Source organism: Durio zibethinus, chromosome 5 (assembly GCF_047325235.1).
Source record: "Durio zibethinus cultivar Kanyao isolate XHJ-2024 chromosome 5, ASM4732523v1, whole genome shotgun sequence".
In the NCBI taxonomy this organism is placed as follows: Eukaryota; Viridiplantae; Streptophyta; class Magnoliopsida; order Malvales; family Malvaceae; genus Durio; species Durio zibethinus.
The window spans coordinates 3,938,340-3,957,091 of record NC_143166.1 but is presented as its reverse complement, the minus strand read 5'-3'; the positions used below and the strand labels follow the sequence as shown (position 1 = coordinate 3,957,091).

General features: G+C 30.9%; 2 protein-coding genes and 1 pseudogene across 4 annotated transcripts; 1 reads left to right on the top strand and 2 right to left on the bottom strand.

Annotated features, from left to right (window-relative positions):
- The first annotated feature begins 1,897 nt into the window (after nucleotides 1-1,897).
- On the top strand, nucleotides 1,898-3,140 carry LOC111281975 (putative ribose-5-phosphate isomerase 2 pseudogene; annotated as a pseudogene). Its single transcript, XR_016342115.1, has one exon. The product of XR_016342115.1 is annotated as a putative ribose-5-phosphate isomerase 2 pseudogene (transcript).
- Nucleotides 3,141-3,958: 818 nt separating this feature from the next.
- Nucleotides 3,959-6,211, bottom strand: LOC111281974 (protein PIN-LIKES 2-like). Of its 2 annotated transcripts, none has more exons than XM_022869821.2 (2): nucleotides 5,898-6,211; nucleotides 3,959-5,578 (listed from the first exon to the last, which is right to left on the bottom strand). In XM_022869821.2, the coding sequence occupies exon 2, from the start codon at nucleotides 5,527-5,529 to the stop codon at nucleotides 4,174-4,176; it is 1,356 nt and encodes a 451-aa protein (XP_022725556.1). In that variant the 5' UTR covers nucleotides 5,530-5,578; nucleotides 5,898-6,211; the 3' UTR covers nucleotides 3,959-4,173. The 2 variants fall into 2 exon arrangements, with proteins under 2 accessions (XP_022725556.1, XP_089616786.1); XM_089760660.1 differs by having other exon boundaries at nucleotides 5,754-6,010.
- Nucleotides 6,212-11,950: 5,739 nt separating this feature from the next.
- Nucleotides 11,951-12,614, bottom strand: LOC111282234 (uncharacterized). Its single transcript, XM_022870243.2, has one exon. It carries the CDS (start codon nucleotides 12,508-12,510, stop codon nucleotides 12,070-12,072), a length of 441 nt encoding a protein of 146 aa, XP_022725978.2. The 5' UTR covers nucleotides 12,511-12,614; the 3' UTR covers nucleotides 11,951-12,069.
- Nucleotides 12,615-18,752: the final 6,138 nt, after the last annotated feature.

The following is an 18,752-nucleotide window of genomic DNA, read 5'->3' as shown; positions in this document are numbered from 1 at the left end:
GTGATTTTTTTATCTAATGTGAAATTAATGCGTTCTGTTTACTTGTTTAAGCGTTTGGCAAGAAAATTTTCCGCACTCAATCTAATAACGTCCTAGTTAAAGCTCTCGTTTGTTTGCTCCTTTTACAGGACTCGGCGTGATAGATTTTTTATCATTATAGTAAATATCTTGATATTTTATTACGTGATCAATTATTATTTTTTGTTTCGATATTGTATTAAGTAATCTTATTGATCTATTATATTTACCTCCAAATTAGAGTGTGAGTTAATTGAGTTAATAATTAATTTTAATATCATTTATCACGTGATTATTTTTTTTTTTTCATAAAATTAACTTATTGAAATATACATTGTCAACGTTTTTACGTGTAATGCTTTTTCTTTTTTATTTGATGTGAAATTAATACATCTTATTTATTCTCTTAAGAGTTTGATATGACATTATCCTACTTAATTTTGTAATTCTCATCACAACTGTCAACCTATCTGTTCCTTTTTGAAATGTTTGATGTGGGGCTACCATCTTATTTGCTTTTTTTTTAAGTGTTTGGTATGATCAAATTTTTTGTTATTATGCCATATTTTGACACCTTGTTAAATGGTAAATTATCGTATTTTAATATTTTATTAAATGATCAGATTAATTTATATTATTTATCCTCAAATTAAAATATTTAATATAAAATTTGTTGAGTTAAGAGTTAATTTTAATATCACTTCTTTTCATAAAATAAATTTATAAAATATGTAATGGTAATATTTATATATCCAATAATCTTTTTATTTTATTTTATATGAAATTAATGCATTTTATCAACTCTTGGAGCGTTTGGCATAACACCTATCAAGATAGCGTGCTTTTTTTTTTTTTTTTTTTGAAAATGAGTATTTCTCATTTCTTAAATACATATTTAACGCGGCAGAATCATGGGAAATGAAATCAGTGGCCATGATTCTATGAAACATTAATTAACGAAGCTGCGTTTCGCCGGACGATTGACTTTCCCTAGATCAGTGAAATATCCATCTTCGTCGGTTGACCATCCACGGTTGTATGTATTTCTCAAATAAAATATCACCACAGATTCTTTTTCGCTAAAATAAAAGGGAGACAAAGGCACAGCCTTTAACAATAAAATCCATTAAACTTTATTATGAAAACAAGGTTTTCATTTCAGAGACAAAATCGTAAAAAATAAAAATAAAATTATATTCAATTATTTAATTTAATGATTAAAATAAATTTAAAAAAAGATATTCAAATTTTAATTTTTTTCTCTTAATATAGGGTTTTACTCCTCTTAAATGATAAAAAAAAAAAAAAAAACAAAATCCACCTTCCAACATTTTGAAAGAATTGGTATTTGTTATCACCCGCCACATATATGATTACTTATTTTAAATATATTTGATGGACATATATTTTATAAATAATTAAAATTAATAAGTATATGTTATTAGAAATTTATATTAACATATAATCTTTATTTGATGTGCAAAATATACCATATTAATTAATATAAATTTTATTTATTTTAACGTTAATGTAATATTAAAATTCCAAAATAAAAAATATTTAACGCAAACTTTAGTGTTATATAGTGTTAAAGAATAAAGAGTACCGTTGATTTATTTTTCAAGAAAAAAAAAAAAAGACACGGCTCCGTGTTCGTTGATCTTTGAAAATTTGATTTCGTTTTTATATGGGTCCCGCCCAAAAAGACCAGTCTGAAAAGAGACAAACGTTGGACTGACAAACAAAAACCCGCTGGCTTTTGATGGAACCAAACAATCCCTTATCCCGCCTCCTTCTCTATCTTCTTTCCATTCATCTATCTCTTTCTCTTCACTTCACCACAGAAACGATTCCCTTGTCTCTTTCCTTTTGGTTTCTTCTTGCCCTTTTTGTTATCCTTCATTCCAATATTTGGATTACTAAAGGAAAAACAAAAGGAGAAAGAAAAAAATCCCACATTTTCTATTCTTTTCCCATTTCTCTTACAATACTAATCCTTTGATTTCCGTTTATTTATTTTATCATCACCATTTTTCTTTTAATATTAACCTATTCTTCTTTATTCTTTATTACCCCTTAATCCCCCTCCCTCCCAAGTAATGGCAATTGCTTGGTCTGAAAAAGCTTCTTCTATGGAGTCTTTGTCCTTGTCTCCTCCTGTGTCACCATCCGTCATCCTAACCCAAGACGAATTGAAAAAAATTGCCGCTTTTAAAGCGGTTGAGTTCGTTGAATCAGGCATGGTTTTGGGTTTAGGCACAGGCTCGACAGCCAAACACGCCGTAGATCGAATCGGCGAGTTGCTTCTTCAAGGCAAACTGAAAAACATCATAGGAATCCCTACCTCAAAGAAAACACAAGAACAAGCACTTTCTTTAGGTATCCCACTTTCAGATCTCGACAGCCATCCCACCATTGATATAGCAATCGATGGTGCTGATGAAGTGGACCCACATCTTAATCTCGTCAAAGGCAGAGGTGGGTCCCTTTTAAGAGAGAAAATGGTGGAAGGAGCTTGTAAGAAATTTGTTTGCATTGTTGATGAATCAAAGTTGGTCAAGTATTTGGGAGGTAGTGGATTGGCTATGCCTGTTGAAGTTGTTCCCTTTTGTTGGAAATTCACTGCTAACAAACTCCAAAACTTGTTTCAACATTCGGGTTGCGTCGCCAACCTGAGGAATGATTGTAAAGGGGAGCCTTTTGTAACGGACAATGGGAATTACATTGTCGATTTGTACTTGAAGAAAGATATGGAGGATTTGCAGGTTGCAAGTGATGCTATTTCGAGGATTGCTGGTGTTGTTGAACATGGCATGTTTCTTGATATGGCTACTACTGTTATTATAGCGGGTGAGCTTGGAATCACCATCAAGAATAAGTAGAAACTGAGAAAATCATTCTAACACCTTTTAATATTTAGGGGATTACTATTGTAACTGGGGATGGATTTTTGGATTATTTTTTGGCATATCAATTGCTTGATGAGGAGAGTTGTCTTCTCAAGTTTTGCTATTTCTACGGAGGCAATTTTGAGGGAAGTAAAGCCTAGGAATGTTAGGATTGTGAGACCAGTTGCAATATATTTGAAAATTTTGACAGAATCAGATTGATATTTGAAACAAGGGGTGTTTTATGTTCTTTAATAGGTTTCTAATGTTGTTTAAAACCTGCATGGTTGTTGCTTTTTGCCTCATAACGTATGGAGTATTGGCCAACTTGCAAATTGCAAATGACATGCAATGTTTTGTATTGGTTTCATGAATTCAGGGCAGATGTGGTGATTTTCTTTTTATGCGAGACTGTCAGGATTCAATCTTTAATTACCGAAATCGAGTTCACTATTTTACCAACATATTACATAATTATTGAAATTAAAAGTTTTTTACATTTTATCAGCAAAACACGCCATTATCACGAGCAAATAGGAGCTCTGGTTTAACATGTGTTTGTTGCTTATTGTCTCTTGTTTAACGTGTGATAGAAGGCAATTTATTAACTCGGTTATTTGTTTCATCCAACTTTTGTATTCTTGCCTCCCTTCGTAATAGTTACAATTTTCCTTATCTTAGCCACCCTCGACTTGTTAATGGTTTACTCGTGTGTTTCAAAGACCAAATGAAACCAACTTTGAATTTAAGACTGAGAGCCATGTCCAGTTTCTGAGCACAAGTTTTATGAATATTAGTTCATTTTCATTTCAGAGACCATCACGAATCTTGATCAGAGGCCGAAGCTGTTGTCTGGTGTCAATCTGTAAATCTAATCCTTATTTAGTTTTGAATTCCATAGAATGTTTTTATCGGTTTCCTCTTGTTCCGTGGCTATGCACATAGACGACAACAAACGGGTTGAGTTGATTTTTGGTTGGGATTATGGATTTTAATCGAGAGGAAACATCAGATTGCTGTGGCTTTCACAAAGAATATAAAGAAAAAAGTGCTACAAAGAACAAACAAAGCACATAGAACAACTGCATTAATGGTGCTACAAAATCAACTGCATTCACTGCATCCCCGGTATCCCATACAGCACATAGAACAGAGGATTACATCTTATTTAATCGGATGGCGACAGCAGCATTCTGGCAGCACTTGTGCATTAACCAATTAGCCAACAAGATTTTCATGCGCCAAGACATTAGGCAAATCTATCAATCTACATATGTGGCAGCAATTTAGAGTAAATAACAATATACAGAGACAAAGAAAATAGAGCAAATACATGCTGCCAGAAGAGAAGTGCTGAAGCCTCACTAACTGCATAATTCCTCAAGCTTGCAATAGCTCCCAACAAAATGGCACTTGGTGTAGTATATTGCAACAAGAGCACAAATCTGTACATTGCATCACCAGGGACAAGAAAATTCAATTTGCTGGCAAGTGTCACAATCCCTATTCCGAGCAATGGAAGCACCAAGAGTCTTGCCACTATTACGCCAATTGTGGTTCTGAGTCCAAGCTTAGAATCATTTGGACCCTCAGCTAGCATACCGCCAAGAATGAGCATCACAGAAGGCACCATTGCACCAGCTAAAATCTCCAAGCTGTCTGTGATGAAAGATAGGGGAGCATCATATCCAAAGACAAAGGATTTTAATTGAGGCACCATACCAATAATAATAGCTAATAGAGATGCAATTGTAGGGGGCTGAAGTATGTGCTGTATTGGAGTTTGTTCAGCAACGATTCTGATCTTCCTGACTACTCTTGGTTCAGCTAAGCACCGAATGGATTTGTGACTGCTCTCACCAGTCTCTCCATCGATATCAAGGTCAGGAAAAGTTGTTGCTGAACAAATTGAGATGCTGTTAAAAGTCCTGGCAATGAATGGTGTCTTAGAATGTTCAGTCTCTTTTTCTTCCATACCAGGCCATTCAGCTTCTACAAGAAGAGGCCTGCTGATATCATTGGTTGGTCTCTGTTCCTCAATTTCAGTCCCTTCTTCACAAACTTCATAGAACTCCATCGGCGGCTCCATCATGTGATAAACCAAGGTATAGACAAGAATCACAGCAACCCACTGTGCAAAAGAGACATAGGCCACACCTCTAGAGTGGCAATGGGGTCCAAAAGGGGAATTGGAAGTGTGACATACAGATCCAACAATCGCAAGACAGAGGTTACCCGTATTGCCAAAGGCAGTCATAATGATGGTAAATCTCTTATACTCAGGTGGCGGGTGACATATAATAACCACCAAAAACCCAAGCAAGCAACCAACTAAAGTACTGACTAACACATTAACTGGAATGAACCACCACTGACCAATGCTATCAAACGTAATACTTTCACCCAGTTCGGTTAAAATCAGGCAGGGCAAGAACAGTGCAAAAACAAGCTTGCTTAGGAGCTTAAATGTAGCTTTTGGAATGATTTGCGTTTTGGGATGTGCAAGAACCAATCCTATAACTGTAAGAGACAGAAGTTTCATCAAAGGCACTATAGCACTTAACAAATCTTCACCACTAGACTTCATATCATTTTTATAAATTTCAGCCAAATAACGAATCATCTTCCTTTCCAATTTCTTGAATATCAAATAACAAAATTTCAATTTCCTCCTGCAATATAAGAACAGAACGGGAATCACACAATCAAAATAGTGAAATTCAACACAATCTCTAAAACCCAATTCGGAAAGTTGTAAACCCTATAACATGGGTTCATTATAGTACCACTAAATCACACAAAACTATCAATAACCACAGCGAAAGGAAACACCCAATATATAAAAACCTGAAAATGGTTAAACAAAAATTCCTGCTCCAGCTAAATCTATGAGAACGCATAAAAGGGTAAGAAAAACAAAGCTTTCAATGTAATATAGACTCTTAACTGAAAAAAATTTCCCCCAAGAAAAGGGTTATAGAGAAAACTTACAGATCGGAAAGTATTGAGTTTTTTTTTTGGCCAAAGAAAAAGTACGGAGTTGAATGGAAGAGAATACAAGAGATGATCAAAGATTCACGGGAAAGCTTTAGGTCTGGAGACGTAGAAACGCGATTCAGATATCTTCTAAAAAGCCCGATAAATCATTTGTTACCGTAAAATCAATTATGGTATTAATTTTTTTTCTCTCTTTACTTACATTTTTATAATAAATTTTCGGAGTGTTAAATATAAAAATGTCTGATATTATATATATTTTCATACTTTAAAAAAAATTTTCACTTTGATATATAAACTTTCGTTTCATTAAACCTTGTAATATTTCAGATTAATATTGTCAATTCTTATGTGATATTAAATTTTTAATAAAATTATGACGTGATATAAAAAAGTTTAGGTACCATCAAATTATTTATTTTTTATGTTAACATTTAAATAAAATTTTAAAATATTTTAAAATATTTTAAATTTAAAAATAAAAAATAAAAAAGGAGAAAGGAAAAGGTAAAGGGAAAAAATGGGAAGAATGAAAACGAGGGAAGGAAAAAGAGAAAGGAAAGAGAGAGAGCGAAGGAGAAGGCATGGGCTACGTAGTCGACAGACCCAAGATTGGATCAGGGTCGGTCCATCCAGGACTTGACCGATCGATGTCGACTAGGCTTGTTTGAGCAAGATTTAATTGGATATTCATATTTTATCAACCACTTAGTCGACAATAATAGCATAAAGTATTAAAGTGTTAAAGGAAATGAAAGTTAAAATATTAAAATAATAAAAAATAATAATATAAGGATATTTTACATATTAACCCATTTTTCAAACAAATAAAAAAATAGTAAATTACAATACGCGACAATGGAGTAAAAGTATTTACACGACCATTAGAAAAGGTAATAAAAGTTTCCATAATTGTTAAGGATCCATATGGATTGAGAGTAAAATTGATTTTGATAAGATTAAAAATAATTATGAAAGTAAAATTAATTATTGTAATAATAATTGGTTATTATAGTAATAAGATTAAAATTAATGATAATATACATATTTGGATGTAAAAATAACAATAGTGGCATAGTGAAATGTAATAAAAAAATAATTAAAGATATTAAATTAAAATTTAAATGTAATAAACTTATTTAAAGTTTGAATATAATAATTTAGATTAAAAGTTATTTACTCATATTAAATTTAAAATTAATAATGTTTACTTACTTTATTATTTATTATTTATATAATTATTTATTTTAATTAAATTTTAATTATGAAGATATTTATTTGTTTATTTATTATACTAAAATTTACATGTCAGGTCGACCATATTTTTCCTCCCTTACCTTAAGTCTTTTTTTTTTTTTTTGGGTTATCTTGAAGCAATTCAAAAGCTAAGGGCAGGTTAGTATTTTTTATTTTCTTCTTAATAATTTTTTTTTTCATCTTAGCATGGTCTTAAACATCGAATGGTTTTAGTTCATTGCCTCATTTTGTAATTCTCCCTTGTAAATCGTTATTGTATCATGTTTTGTGTGTATATGTTAATAGTACTATTTTTTTTTTCTTTGCTTTGGCATCAGAGTACCAGTTTAATGACAAGAGCCTGTATTTTTTTTCTTCAAAAATTGCATTTGAGTCCTTCCTCCTCCAAATTAAAAAAATATATATTAAATTCGGTAAATTAAATTATATATTAAATATATTTAATTCAATTAGGGAAAATAATTGTCTCCCATGGCATTTTTTTTTTCAAAAATATATTTGTCTCTATTAATTTGAAAATAATACTCATTGTCACTCCAAAACAAGAATAATTTATCCTGGCTAGGATTCCACTAGTCAAATTAATATTTGTTTAAAAATTTACTTTAAATACTAAAAATACCCTTCTTTTAATTTTTTCCCTATTTTCTCCAATTTTTTCCTTCTTCTTATTAGAATCAAGTTTTTATCACTCAATCAGTTTTTTAAATATGGTAATTACAATAATTTATTTTAACAGAAAATAATTTAATATATTAATTTTAAAGTTAACATATAGAATTAATGATCACTTTAATTATTAAATATTGATAAATAGCTTTACTTAAAATTTAAAACTAGAATGAGAAAGAGGTATGGTGACAGAACGACAAGGTAAGATGGACATTACTCACACCCTCTGTCCAAATGAAGTATAAAACATTCATATTTTATAATCACCAATTATTATTAGTGGCAATAAAAAAGCTTGAAAAAGAACCTTAATAATACAGCAAAATGCAACTGATGATCACACCCTGAAAATTAAGCTGCCTGTCCAGCTGGATGAAAGTGCTATCAGTTTATGATCTCTCTCCTGTGGATGCTTCATACATATCCCACTCTGACTCAGTAAAGCAAGCTCCATTTTTGAACAAAGCCTTCTGGCTGCAAGAACCAGCTGCAGCAAAAATGCAAGAATGGTAGGGTTAATTATAGAGCTTATTTTAAATAAATATGTGGAATCGACAAGAGGGAGCTCCCTTCAGTCCAAGGCGTGACAGCTAGAACTGAACGCAGCTCCTGCATCGTTGGATCAGAAACGCATCGTAATATGTTTTTCCTGTGCATTCGTTGATCGATGAGCTTTTGAACCAACGAGTCAGCAGCCGAGTGTCAGCCCTCCGCTGCCTTGGACTGGACTGAAGAGAGCTCCTTCGTAGATGAACCCTCGTAATTGAACACCACAAATTAACACCCTATGCTAATACTATGTTAGAACAAAAAGAAAAGCTCAATTCATTGGTGCAAAAGCGAGCTCATAGGGTTCCATCGAAAGCTTTATAGTAGAGGCAAAGGACTGCCTAGCTAGGGCTTCAGTTGTGCTACCACCGCCATATGCGAAGACGAGGGAATTGAAAGGAACACTCTCCACAGTTTCTTCTTTGATGCAAAAGGGGGGGCCTCAAGCAACTCTTTTATAGGAGAAAAAAAAAACGAGTAACAAAAGGCCTGCTGTACTATTTCCAAAATTTTTTAACCTAAGTTAATTTAGTTTATTAATGTAATTATTTTCAAAAAGTAATATTTAATTAATTTAAAATATAAATTTGGTCTACTCGTAAATTTTTTATGTCCAAATTATAACTTTTTTATAAATAAAATAAAAAGCCTCCTACTGAATCTCATGTGACTTCGCTAAATCAGAGAAATTAAGATAGATTTACAATAGATGGTAGGTACGAGGATTGGGAAATGTGGCAGATTTAAATGAAAATGAATGGATGGGGTGGCTCGACATCGAAATCTAAGGGCAGGCTGAGAGGAAGATTCACGACAGGTCAAGCATATTCATATGTGGTCTGAATATTAGCCTGTTTTTAAGCTATTACACTCGAAGTAGACAAACCAAAAAAAAAAAATCGTACTCTGCCAAATATATTATCATACAGCTGTATCTGTATGCTCTAATGACAACTACAGTTTATACATATATATATATGTGTATGTATGTAATTGTTCAAAGCATTAGTGAACGACTGCAAAAGAATATTGCTCAAGAGGAGTAGGATCATAATAGAACCAAGCTTGTTCGCTTCCAACTATGATTGGCACACCGTACCAAAAGTAGTTTCTACACTTGAATTTTGCCCAACCAAGCCAGTCTCTTGGTAGCAATCTCGTTGGCTAGTGCGAAGCCATTGCCAGGCACGTGTTCTGCATAAGGAGGTACCTTAATTTGGCAGACTACTCATGTGTACGGTTGTTGTTTATTCTATGGGGCCATTGATTTCAAACAAGACTTGTAATCTCTCACTCACAGTTACAGCTTACAATCTCTAGCACTATATACGACAAAATTAATAGATCAGGGAATCTCACCTGTAATCACATGGTACGTACCCATGTCTAGTCATTTCACTTCATCTGCACAGTAACATGGAGTACTTGTTTTTTTTTTTTGGTAATTTATTTGTTAATGAATTGATCATAGTTCCAGTGTTTTTAACCCCAAGCCAGAAAATTCTTCTAAGCAAGTTGATTACGACAATTTACAGGCACGAATGATAAGTAAACGTTGTAAGTTTTTAGATGATGGTAGTTTTGGATATCTTAGTTGGAGGAAAATTAGTGAAAAGTTAAATGTGAGATAATTTGGATTTTGTAATTAAAAAATACGATTAAAAGATATCAGAATTGATTATTTTTAAACGCATTTGATACTTAAGTCAATAAAATATTTAAGATTTTACAAAAATTAAGGCAAGAAACTATGATAAAAAAAAATGCTTAAATTTTAGGAACCTAGATTTCTTATTTATCTTATATATGAAAAAAAATAATTTAATTAAAATAATTGATAATTAATAATAAATTTATGTAAAACTTGTAGCGTTTATATGAGTGATTATTAATTGACGAGAGTCTATGCGAGTGATTATAAGTTATATTTAATAATTTTTAAATAAAAATGAATTATATTTTTAATGATTTTAAATAAATTAAAAATTAAAAATTTAGTTTAAAAGGATTGGACATCAATAAAAGTATCAGACAAATCCTCTTTTTTAATTTTTGTTTAGATTTATTTTTTTCAAATAATTTTAAAGACTTATTTTTATATATTAATTTTATAAATTTAAAATTTTACTGCTCAAGCCTCGAAGGATATTACGTGACAAATTAGGCTTAGACCCGGACATCTATCTACAAGTGTTTGAGATGTCAAGCAAGCTTAATCGGACTTACGAATACACCTGTGGGCGGTAGTGGCTTCCGCTTCGGACTTACATAACCAATCCTAACACAAATGGGATAAGAGAAAGTACCACCATAAGAAAATTTTATCTTAACGTATGTACGGTCGTGGAGATCACTATGCACACTTAATTCCTTTTATCTTCCGAATTTACTAAAAGACTATCATCATATTCAACCATTCCCACGAACATTTAACTCCAACAAGTTCAAAATGCCAAAAGCAAAAACACAATTTTTCAACAAAAATTTATAACGCTGTCCATTGAATTTAATTTAAATTATATTAATTTAAACTTTTTGAATTAATAAATTTATAATTTAATTCAATTAATTCATTTTCAAATAATAACATTTAATAAATTTAAAATTCATAATTCTTTATAAATAAATTTATAATTTAATTTAATTAATTCATCTATAAATAATAATGTTTAATAAATTTAAATTTTAAAATTTATAATTATTTATCTTTAAATTAAACTCTTATTGTAAGGAGATTTTTTTATTCAAAAGGTAAAATAATCATTTTCTCTCATTATAGACAATTAAGAATATTTTTTATTTTTGAACCGAATTAATATGTAAGATTGATTTAAATTCACGGAACCATGTCACTTTTGCTACATCATCGACTTAGTCACTAGATTCCTTAAAATGTTAATTTATCACTCTCTAATTAGATGATTAATATCCAACTCAAGTTATCAGCTGACCTCAAACAACTTAAATTGTTCAAACCCCATTTTTTTATTTTTTTCTTTGATCAATTTTTGATTTAAATGTTGAAATACAAACGTTAAAAATACTTTCAATCTTTGTCTTTAATGATTTTTTTTTTCAGAATTTTATCTAAGGAAGGCAAAATCACCCGAATCCGTCGGGTTTCGACTCGACCCGACTCCTTAAGGTAGATTTCTTTTTTTTTGAAAATCGAGTATCGGGTTGGGTAGAGTAAAAAAAAAAAAATTTCGGGTTCGGATCGGGGTCGGGTTTTAAGCAAACCCGACCCTACCCGACCCGATATATATAAAAAAATTATTTTTAAAATTTTATATTTAATTATATATATTTTATATATATTTAATTTTATATTTATATTTTAAATAATATTTTATTAATTTCAAGTCGGATCGAGTCGAATTTGATTTTATACAATGTCGGATCGAGTCGGATTCATGTATTAAGAATGAAAAAAATTATCAAATCGGATACGAATTCGGATATTATATATTTAAAATCGGATCGAGTTCGAAACGAGCAAAAACTCACCCCGACCCGACCCGTTGCCATAATTAGTTTTATCTCTAAAGTAATAGCTCGGCACCCACATATATAAAAAATTCTAAATTAATAGCATACTTTAAAAGTCAAAACGACAAAAAAAAAAAGAACATTTCATTCTTCCTGATCAAATTACTATCGATCTACAAAAGATAGATCACTACTTTGCCTATATCAAATGAATCGCAGCAACAACCCCCTTAGTTATTTCCATCAAATGGAAAAACGTCAGGGCAGCAGCCGTAGGCACACTTAACATTATCAAAGCCAGCATCCCCAAAGCCAAGCTTGGCCTGGTATTCATCAACTGGGATTGCAAAACACCCAAAACATCACATATAATCGAATCGTAACTCGTATAATAACGTTTCTCCCATTCCATCCAATCCGCCGGCGGTTCATAGTTGCGCTGGATCATCTTCAGCTCATGTATTCTTTTCCGGAGAACAATCATGTTTTCATCAACAAGTCGTCCGCTACAATTTTGGTCATGTGCCTCCGATCTTCTCATGGCCAATATCTTCCTCGAGATCGCCTTATTCCGATGATTATTTTGAAAGCATGTTCTTGAGCAAAGAGAAGGGTTAAAGGAAAGAGATGTTGATTCCATTGTTTAATCTTCGATGTGAAGAAATTTAGAAAGGATAAATGTTTGACTGTAATACGAAAATGTGGTAGCTAGTGGCATTATATTTATAGTTTGATTGCTTAATGAAATATTTACATGGTGGGTGGGCCATGTGATTTATAAAAATTTTAGGCAGCAACCGTGTTTTTTTAACAGCCCAACTACAACTTTGCAGCGCGTTTTTTCAGAGCGGATCCCCAGATGAAACAGCTGTCCCGTTTTGATAGCTACATGTGGCATTACGCGATGATTTGAATGAATAATAACTTTATAAAATTAATTTATGAATGCATGATCGGGCTAAACCATCGTTTTATATCTTTAATCATGCTTATTAATTTATACTTCTAAATCATGAGCTAATTGATGCTTAACTCATTATTATTGATTTCAATTAAGTTATAAATTATGGATTAATTGATGTTAAACTCATCAATTATTGATTTTAATTAAGTTTAGGAGGGATGTAAGTGATTTTTTTTTTTAAATTTATTTGATACAAAATTGAAAAATTTTAAATCCACAAAATAATTTTATCCAGCTTACATATAATCGATTTCATTTAATTTAAGATTAATATCATAAATGATTTATAAATTATAATAAAATTTTTAATATAATACTCAAATCTATGAATATATTAATTAATTTAATATTTGAGTGTTATTTATCTTCAATATATCATCATTTGAAATTAATCATATTAAAGATAAATATCATTTTAATTAATAGATTCATAATTTAAATAACATATTAAAAAAAATTTAAATTTAAATATTCATTAAATATTTTACTATAATTTTAAAATTATTCATAAAATTAATCCTTAAATTTTTTTTTAATATATCCTAAGAAAAATATATCACCTTACTAATTCTACCTACGAACACTCCACTAATATTTGAAAATTTCTCATGCTTTTTTATATACGTATAAAATACTATTTGGTTTTCATAAAAAATTAAAAAAATAAAATAAAAAAAGGGAAAAACTAATTGGTATGTAAAGTTTCCTGTTTGCTGACTTTCCTTCATCAAGGATTTAATGGGGACGGCGGCGCGTGTACTTTTTAGGAAAATATTATTCAATCGTCACTTTTGCTTTATCTTCATTTAATCACAAAGAAAGAAAAATGGAGAGACGTATGAGAATTTCATAGCGCATAGGAACGATAAGGTAATGATCCTATTCAAGATCTACAGTTTTTCATTTTTAAGGTTTTTTTTTTTTTTTGCCAAGTTTCATCTTAAGATTTAGAATGTTTATTAAAATTTAATAGTTTAATTTTTACAAAAAAATTAATTAAAAATAATTAAAAAAAAGGAGTAATCAACTTACATAATGTAAATTTTTTTTAATATTTAATTTTAATAGATCAAAAAATGAAAAAGAGAAATAAAAATAAAAAATGATTTAATACATTTGTTTAAATATATTAAAATAAAAAATTTTAAAAATATAAAACTAAAAAAGATTTACACTACGTAAATTGAACTCTCTTCTTTTAAAAAAATCAATGATCATAAATTTATTTGAATATGCACTTTAAGAAAATCTTTCCTTCAATATGACATATAATAAGAAAATATTTTATATGAATTTAATGCTATTATAAAATTGAAATTTTTTTAAAAAAATAAAGAAATGATAAATTATTAATTATTAATTAAAATTTGTTTCCAACAAATTACACATGAGAGCACCATACAACAACCAAAAAAAAAAAAAATGTAATAAGTCCCTTTACTAATTAAAAAGCATTTGAAATTGGATTCTAAAGGTATAAAATATTATTTGACTTAAAATGAATTATTGGAGTGTAAATGCATATAGAAAGGCCGTCCATAATTAATTGATGAGATTAATTTTAAGGAGCAACAACAGCACCACCGGCCATGGCTATAACTCATTATTATTATTGACCGACGAAAAGTCGTATGCGATAAAATATTTTATTAATTATTTTTGGTGCGGTTGAGGTGAAGGCATTTGCGTTGTTCTTTCTTTACATTTGGCTACAAAGCATATGAGAAATAAATTGGCAACAAAAAAAAAAAAAACATGTGAAAAGTAAAGAGGAAAAATATATGTAAAGAATAAAATTATAAATTACATGTTAATAATCACATGATTTGTTATTAAATTGTTAGATTTTTAATTTTAATAATCGAAACGACAATCACAAATATAAAAAAATTATAAATAAAATAACGAGATGTTATATTTTTGGTATTTTGATAGTGAATTTTGAAATAAAATTAAATTTTATTGCTTCTTAAATAGTAGAGGGAGCAAAAATCATAAAATTTTATCATATTTATTTTATTTTTTTTATACTACATTAATTAATTATTCAAAAATAAAATTTTGAAATAAAAAATAAATAAACTTCATTTAAAATTTTCTTATATTCTACTAACTACTAAATTCAACTAGAATGATAGAAAAAGAAAATGCCATAACATTTTTCATTTTGATTTCAAAATTTTCATGTCTTATTAATTAATATAAAAAATTAAAAGAGTCTATACATAAAATGGTTTCTCCCAAAGAGCCATATATATTCCCTTCTCCCTCCTATTTAGTTTGTTCATTTTTCCTTTATAAGATGTTTCAAATTAAATTTCGTTTTCCCTTTCTTTAAATATTCTTCTTTTTCTATATTTTAAATTTATTTATCATTTTTATTGGTTTTTACATTAAAAGTTATGAAGCATCCATTTTATAAATTTTTTTTAATTTTAATATAAAATACATTAACATAAAAATTTTCCTTAAATCCAGCAAAAGTCAAATATTAACAGGGATAACTTATCCAATATATATATATATATATATATATATATATATTAATAGGGATAATGAAATTGAGATAAAGAAGTAAAATATAATACACACATACCAATAGCATAACAATAAATTCCTAAAAGATAGATATGAGAGAAAGAGATTAAGGAAAATATCAAGGACAATTTATTGTAACAATATGACACTTAAGCATTTGGTTTAATAATAAGTATAGATATAATTTCGATTTAATAATAAGTATAGATATAATTGAAAAATAATAATAATATTTTCAGCTTTTTAACTTAATGGTTAAGAAAATTTAGGAAGACTTATAAGAGAGACTTTGAATTCTGTCATCTTCATCTCAGTCCCCTGTCAAATGTACAAAAAAAAAAAAGAAAATAGATATTAAGATTTAAATAAATTTGTAAATTACACGAAAATGATAAAAAAAAAAAAAACACAAAGATGATGCAATCTAAAATTTGAGCAAAAACCAATGTGATTTTAACAAAATCATAAAAAATATATTTGATATTTTCAAATTGAAACGAATTATAATACGTAAATTTTAAATAAAATTTAATGTAAATATGTAAATTATTAATATTTTATACAACATTAATACATAATTTAGCATTTCTAGATTTGAATTTTATAGCTATTGAATATTATATATTAAAAATAACTATATAAATTAATTAAGTTAAATCTTAAATTTTTTTATAAAATATATATATATATATATATATTTTGCTTTGAAAACGAGAGATTTCAACCAAATATGCTTAAGCAGGCAAGCTGTATTCCTTAACCAAAAGTAATTGGTTACATAGGAAAAAAAAATCAATATGAATGGATATAGTACCATAAAGAAAGTCCTAACCTTTGGTATCAAATTAAGGAACAAAAGTGAATTCTAATTGTAACCCTTTTATGATCATAGCCATGACCTGAAACAAAAGCACAGCCATTGAAGTTGGTACGGTAAACAGAAGAAGAGCTCCCATTCCAAGAGCCACGCCAGGCCTTGTTTCCATTAGTATGGATTGCAAGTATCCTACTGCTTCACAAACATCAAGGTCATAATTTGCTTTCTTGTATTGCTTCTCCCACTCCATCCAATGCTGGGGTGTCTCGTAACTCTTCTCCAACTGTGTCATCTCCTGAATTCGCATTCGTAACACAACCATGCTCTCATCAACAAGTTTGCCATCGAAGCCGTGACTATAAGCGTCTCTCTTCGACGCCAATATTTTGATATTCAGTGTTTTTGCACCTCCGAAACCCTTTTTTCGGCATATCAAATCGCCAGAGAACGGACCTGGTGGAAGAGCTGAAGCTAAAGGATTATTACAAAGAAAAGAAGTCGCTTCCATGGTTTTTGGACGTCAAACAAAATTAAGCTGCAAAAGTTGTCAAATGAATGGTGAATGGAGCAATGTTCATGCCAACATCGATAGAGTATTTATAAAATTATAGAGCAGGCGTTGACACTGAAGCAGGCCGGAATTTACAAGCTTGATTTCGCAGAAAGTTAAGGAAGGATGTTCCGGCATGTGGGGCGGCGATACTACCGCGTAATCATAATATTTGTAAAAGGACGTTTTCCTAATGCATTTCATTAAGTATCTATTTCAGCTGGTGCTTTGTGACACGTGGAAGAATTTAATACGATATAGAACAGAAAAATTTGGGAAATGAGAACTTAAATAAGCAAGAAAGAGTCAAATATCATAAAATCGACACTGGTAAGTTGCCAATTGTATTTTCACCACAACTTCAACTTCTTCAGTCAAAGCTCACTTTGAACCGTCCAGATTTCTGAAAAATCCTATCTATTCAATTCCGACCCCTTCTCCTCTAATCAAGGTGAGACTGCTGCACTATCTACTCTACACCTCCCTCTTAGAATTTTGGCTCAGATGCTGATCTCAGAGAATTTTCATTTTACCTCTTTTTGGGGAACTGAAACTTTTTTGGGTAAAAGTTAAATAACAAAAAAGTCAGCGGGAGTTACAGGAAATTCGTAGGAATAAAAATCAATGGACTTGTTAGAGAAGCAAGCAAAGGCACCCTCTAGCCCCAGGGGCCAGGCTAGTTCAGGCAGGAAATAAAAAAAAGGTTTTTTGAAAGCTTTTTGGTTTGGGAGAGGCATGCCAAGCCAGTAAAATTTGCATGTCATGGGGAGAACAAGTAATGATGGACATAATACACAGTCACACACACTTAACCCAGCACCAACCAGCTCTCTGCTTCTTTCTGATATTATTTTACTTTATTTTGACCTTTGTATGATTGCGTGCCATTCTTTGGTTTTAGCTTTGGGAAACCAAAAAAAAAACAAAAAGCTACATGAGGAGATGGAAAAACAAGAAGTCCACAAACTTGAAATTCACATAACTTGCTGCTTGTCACGAATCGCACGGGTCTTAGTTGAAGCAACACGATCATGCGATACCCAAACTACTTATAGTTGAGTTCAGCTTTTTGTATATTCATTTTTTTTGTGGACTACCTACAACAGCTCTTTCGTCTCACGTATGAAAGCCTTTCTTAGCTCGATCTCGTAGGATCACTCATGACATTCCTAAATTCTTCAAGAGAGTAATCCGATGCTGATGACAAATCAACCCACTAGTTTTAGGGTGATTTCGAGCACCAATCCATTACCCGCAAACAACAAAGTCTCGAGCATCGCTCTTACAAGAGCTCACATAGAGGCGTAGAGTCCCGAGTCTCACCAAGCAACCACCTTTTAGCATGGTGAGAATCTAACACTATGTACACACACATGTTTCGCAGCTTTAATGCCTGGAAACCTAAGGCACAATACCAACGCTGATTTACAGTCAGCTCGGAGACACATTAGATTCATCTCATTTTCCATCTTGAGGCTTCGCCTCTTAGCCTTATTTTATGCCGTCCTCATGCATGATGGATGCCAACATCATGCCCACATCAATCAAATATTAGAGTGTGTTATCCCAGCGACAACCCACTCCCATGCATGCTATCGAGTAACTACTGGGGATTTAGTAGCTTACTTGCCTGCTAGGCCACTCAAGCCTCAAGTTTGGTGCCCTTTCTACATTAGCACCAATCCATAATCCTTCATTTCTTATTAGCCGACTCTTGGAAAGGAAATCGACGCTCATAGTGAATATTACCATACAACTCCACAGGCTAACACAAAGGCACAATACGAAATTCGTCAATCCCAATTGTCATAAGGTTTATCGTGTCTTAAGGAGACACTATACCATACTCATGACCCAACGATACTTGCCCATCTAAATATCACATGTGCCTAAGAGTAGTTACTTCAAATTAGCAAGCCTTCCTTACTTGCAAGGTAAGAGAGTAGTGGAGAGCTAACATCAGACATCCCCTGTATAGAGCAAGGAGGTTTTAAAGCTCTGCTTCCAGAAACT

Coding starts and splice junctions, on each gene's coding strand:
- LOC111281974 (XM_089760660.1), bottom strand. CDS start 5,806: ATGCGTTCTCATAGATTTAGCTGGAGCAGGAATTTTTGTTTAACCATT. Junction 5,579..5,753: donor TTTTGTTTAACCATTTTCAG/GTTTTTATATAT, acceptor CTTATATTGCAG/GAGGAAATTGAAATTTTGTT.
- LOC111282234 (XM_022870243.2), bottom strand. CDS start 12,510: ATGGAATCAACATCTCTTTCCTTTAACCCTTCTCTTTGCTCAAGAACA.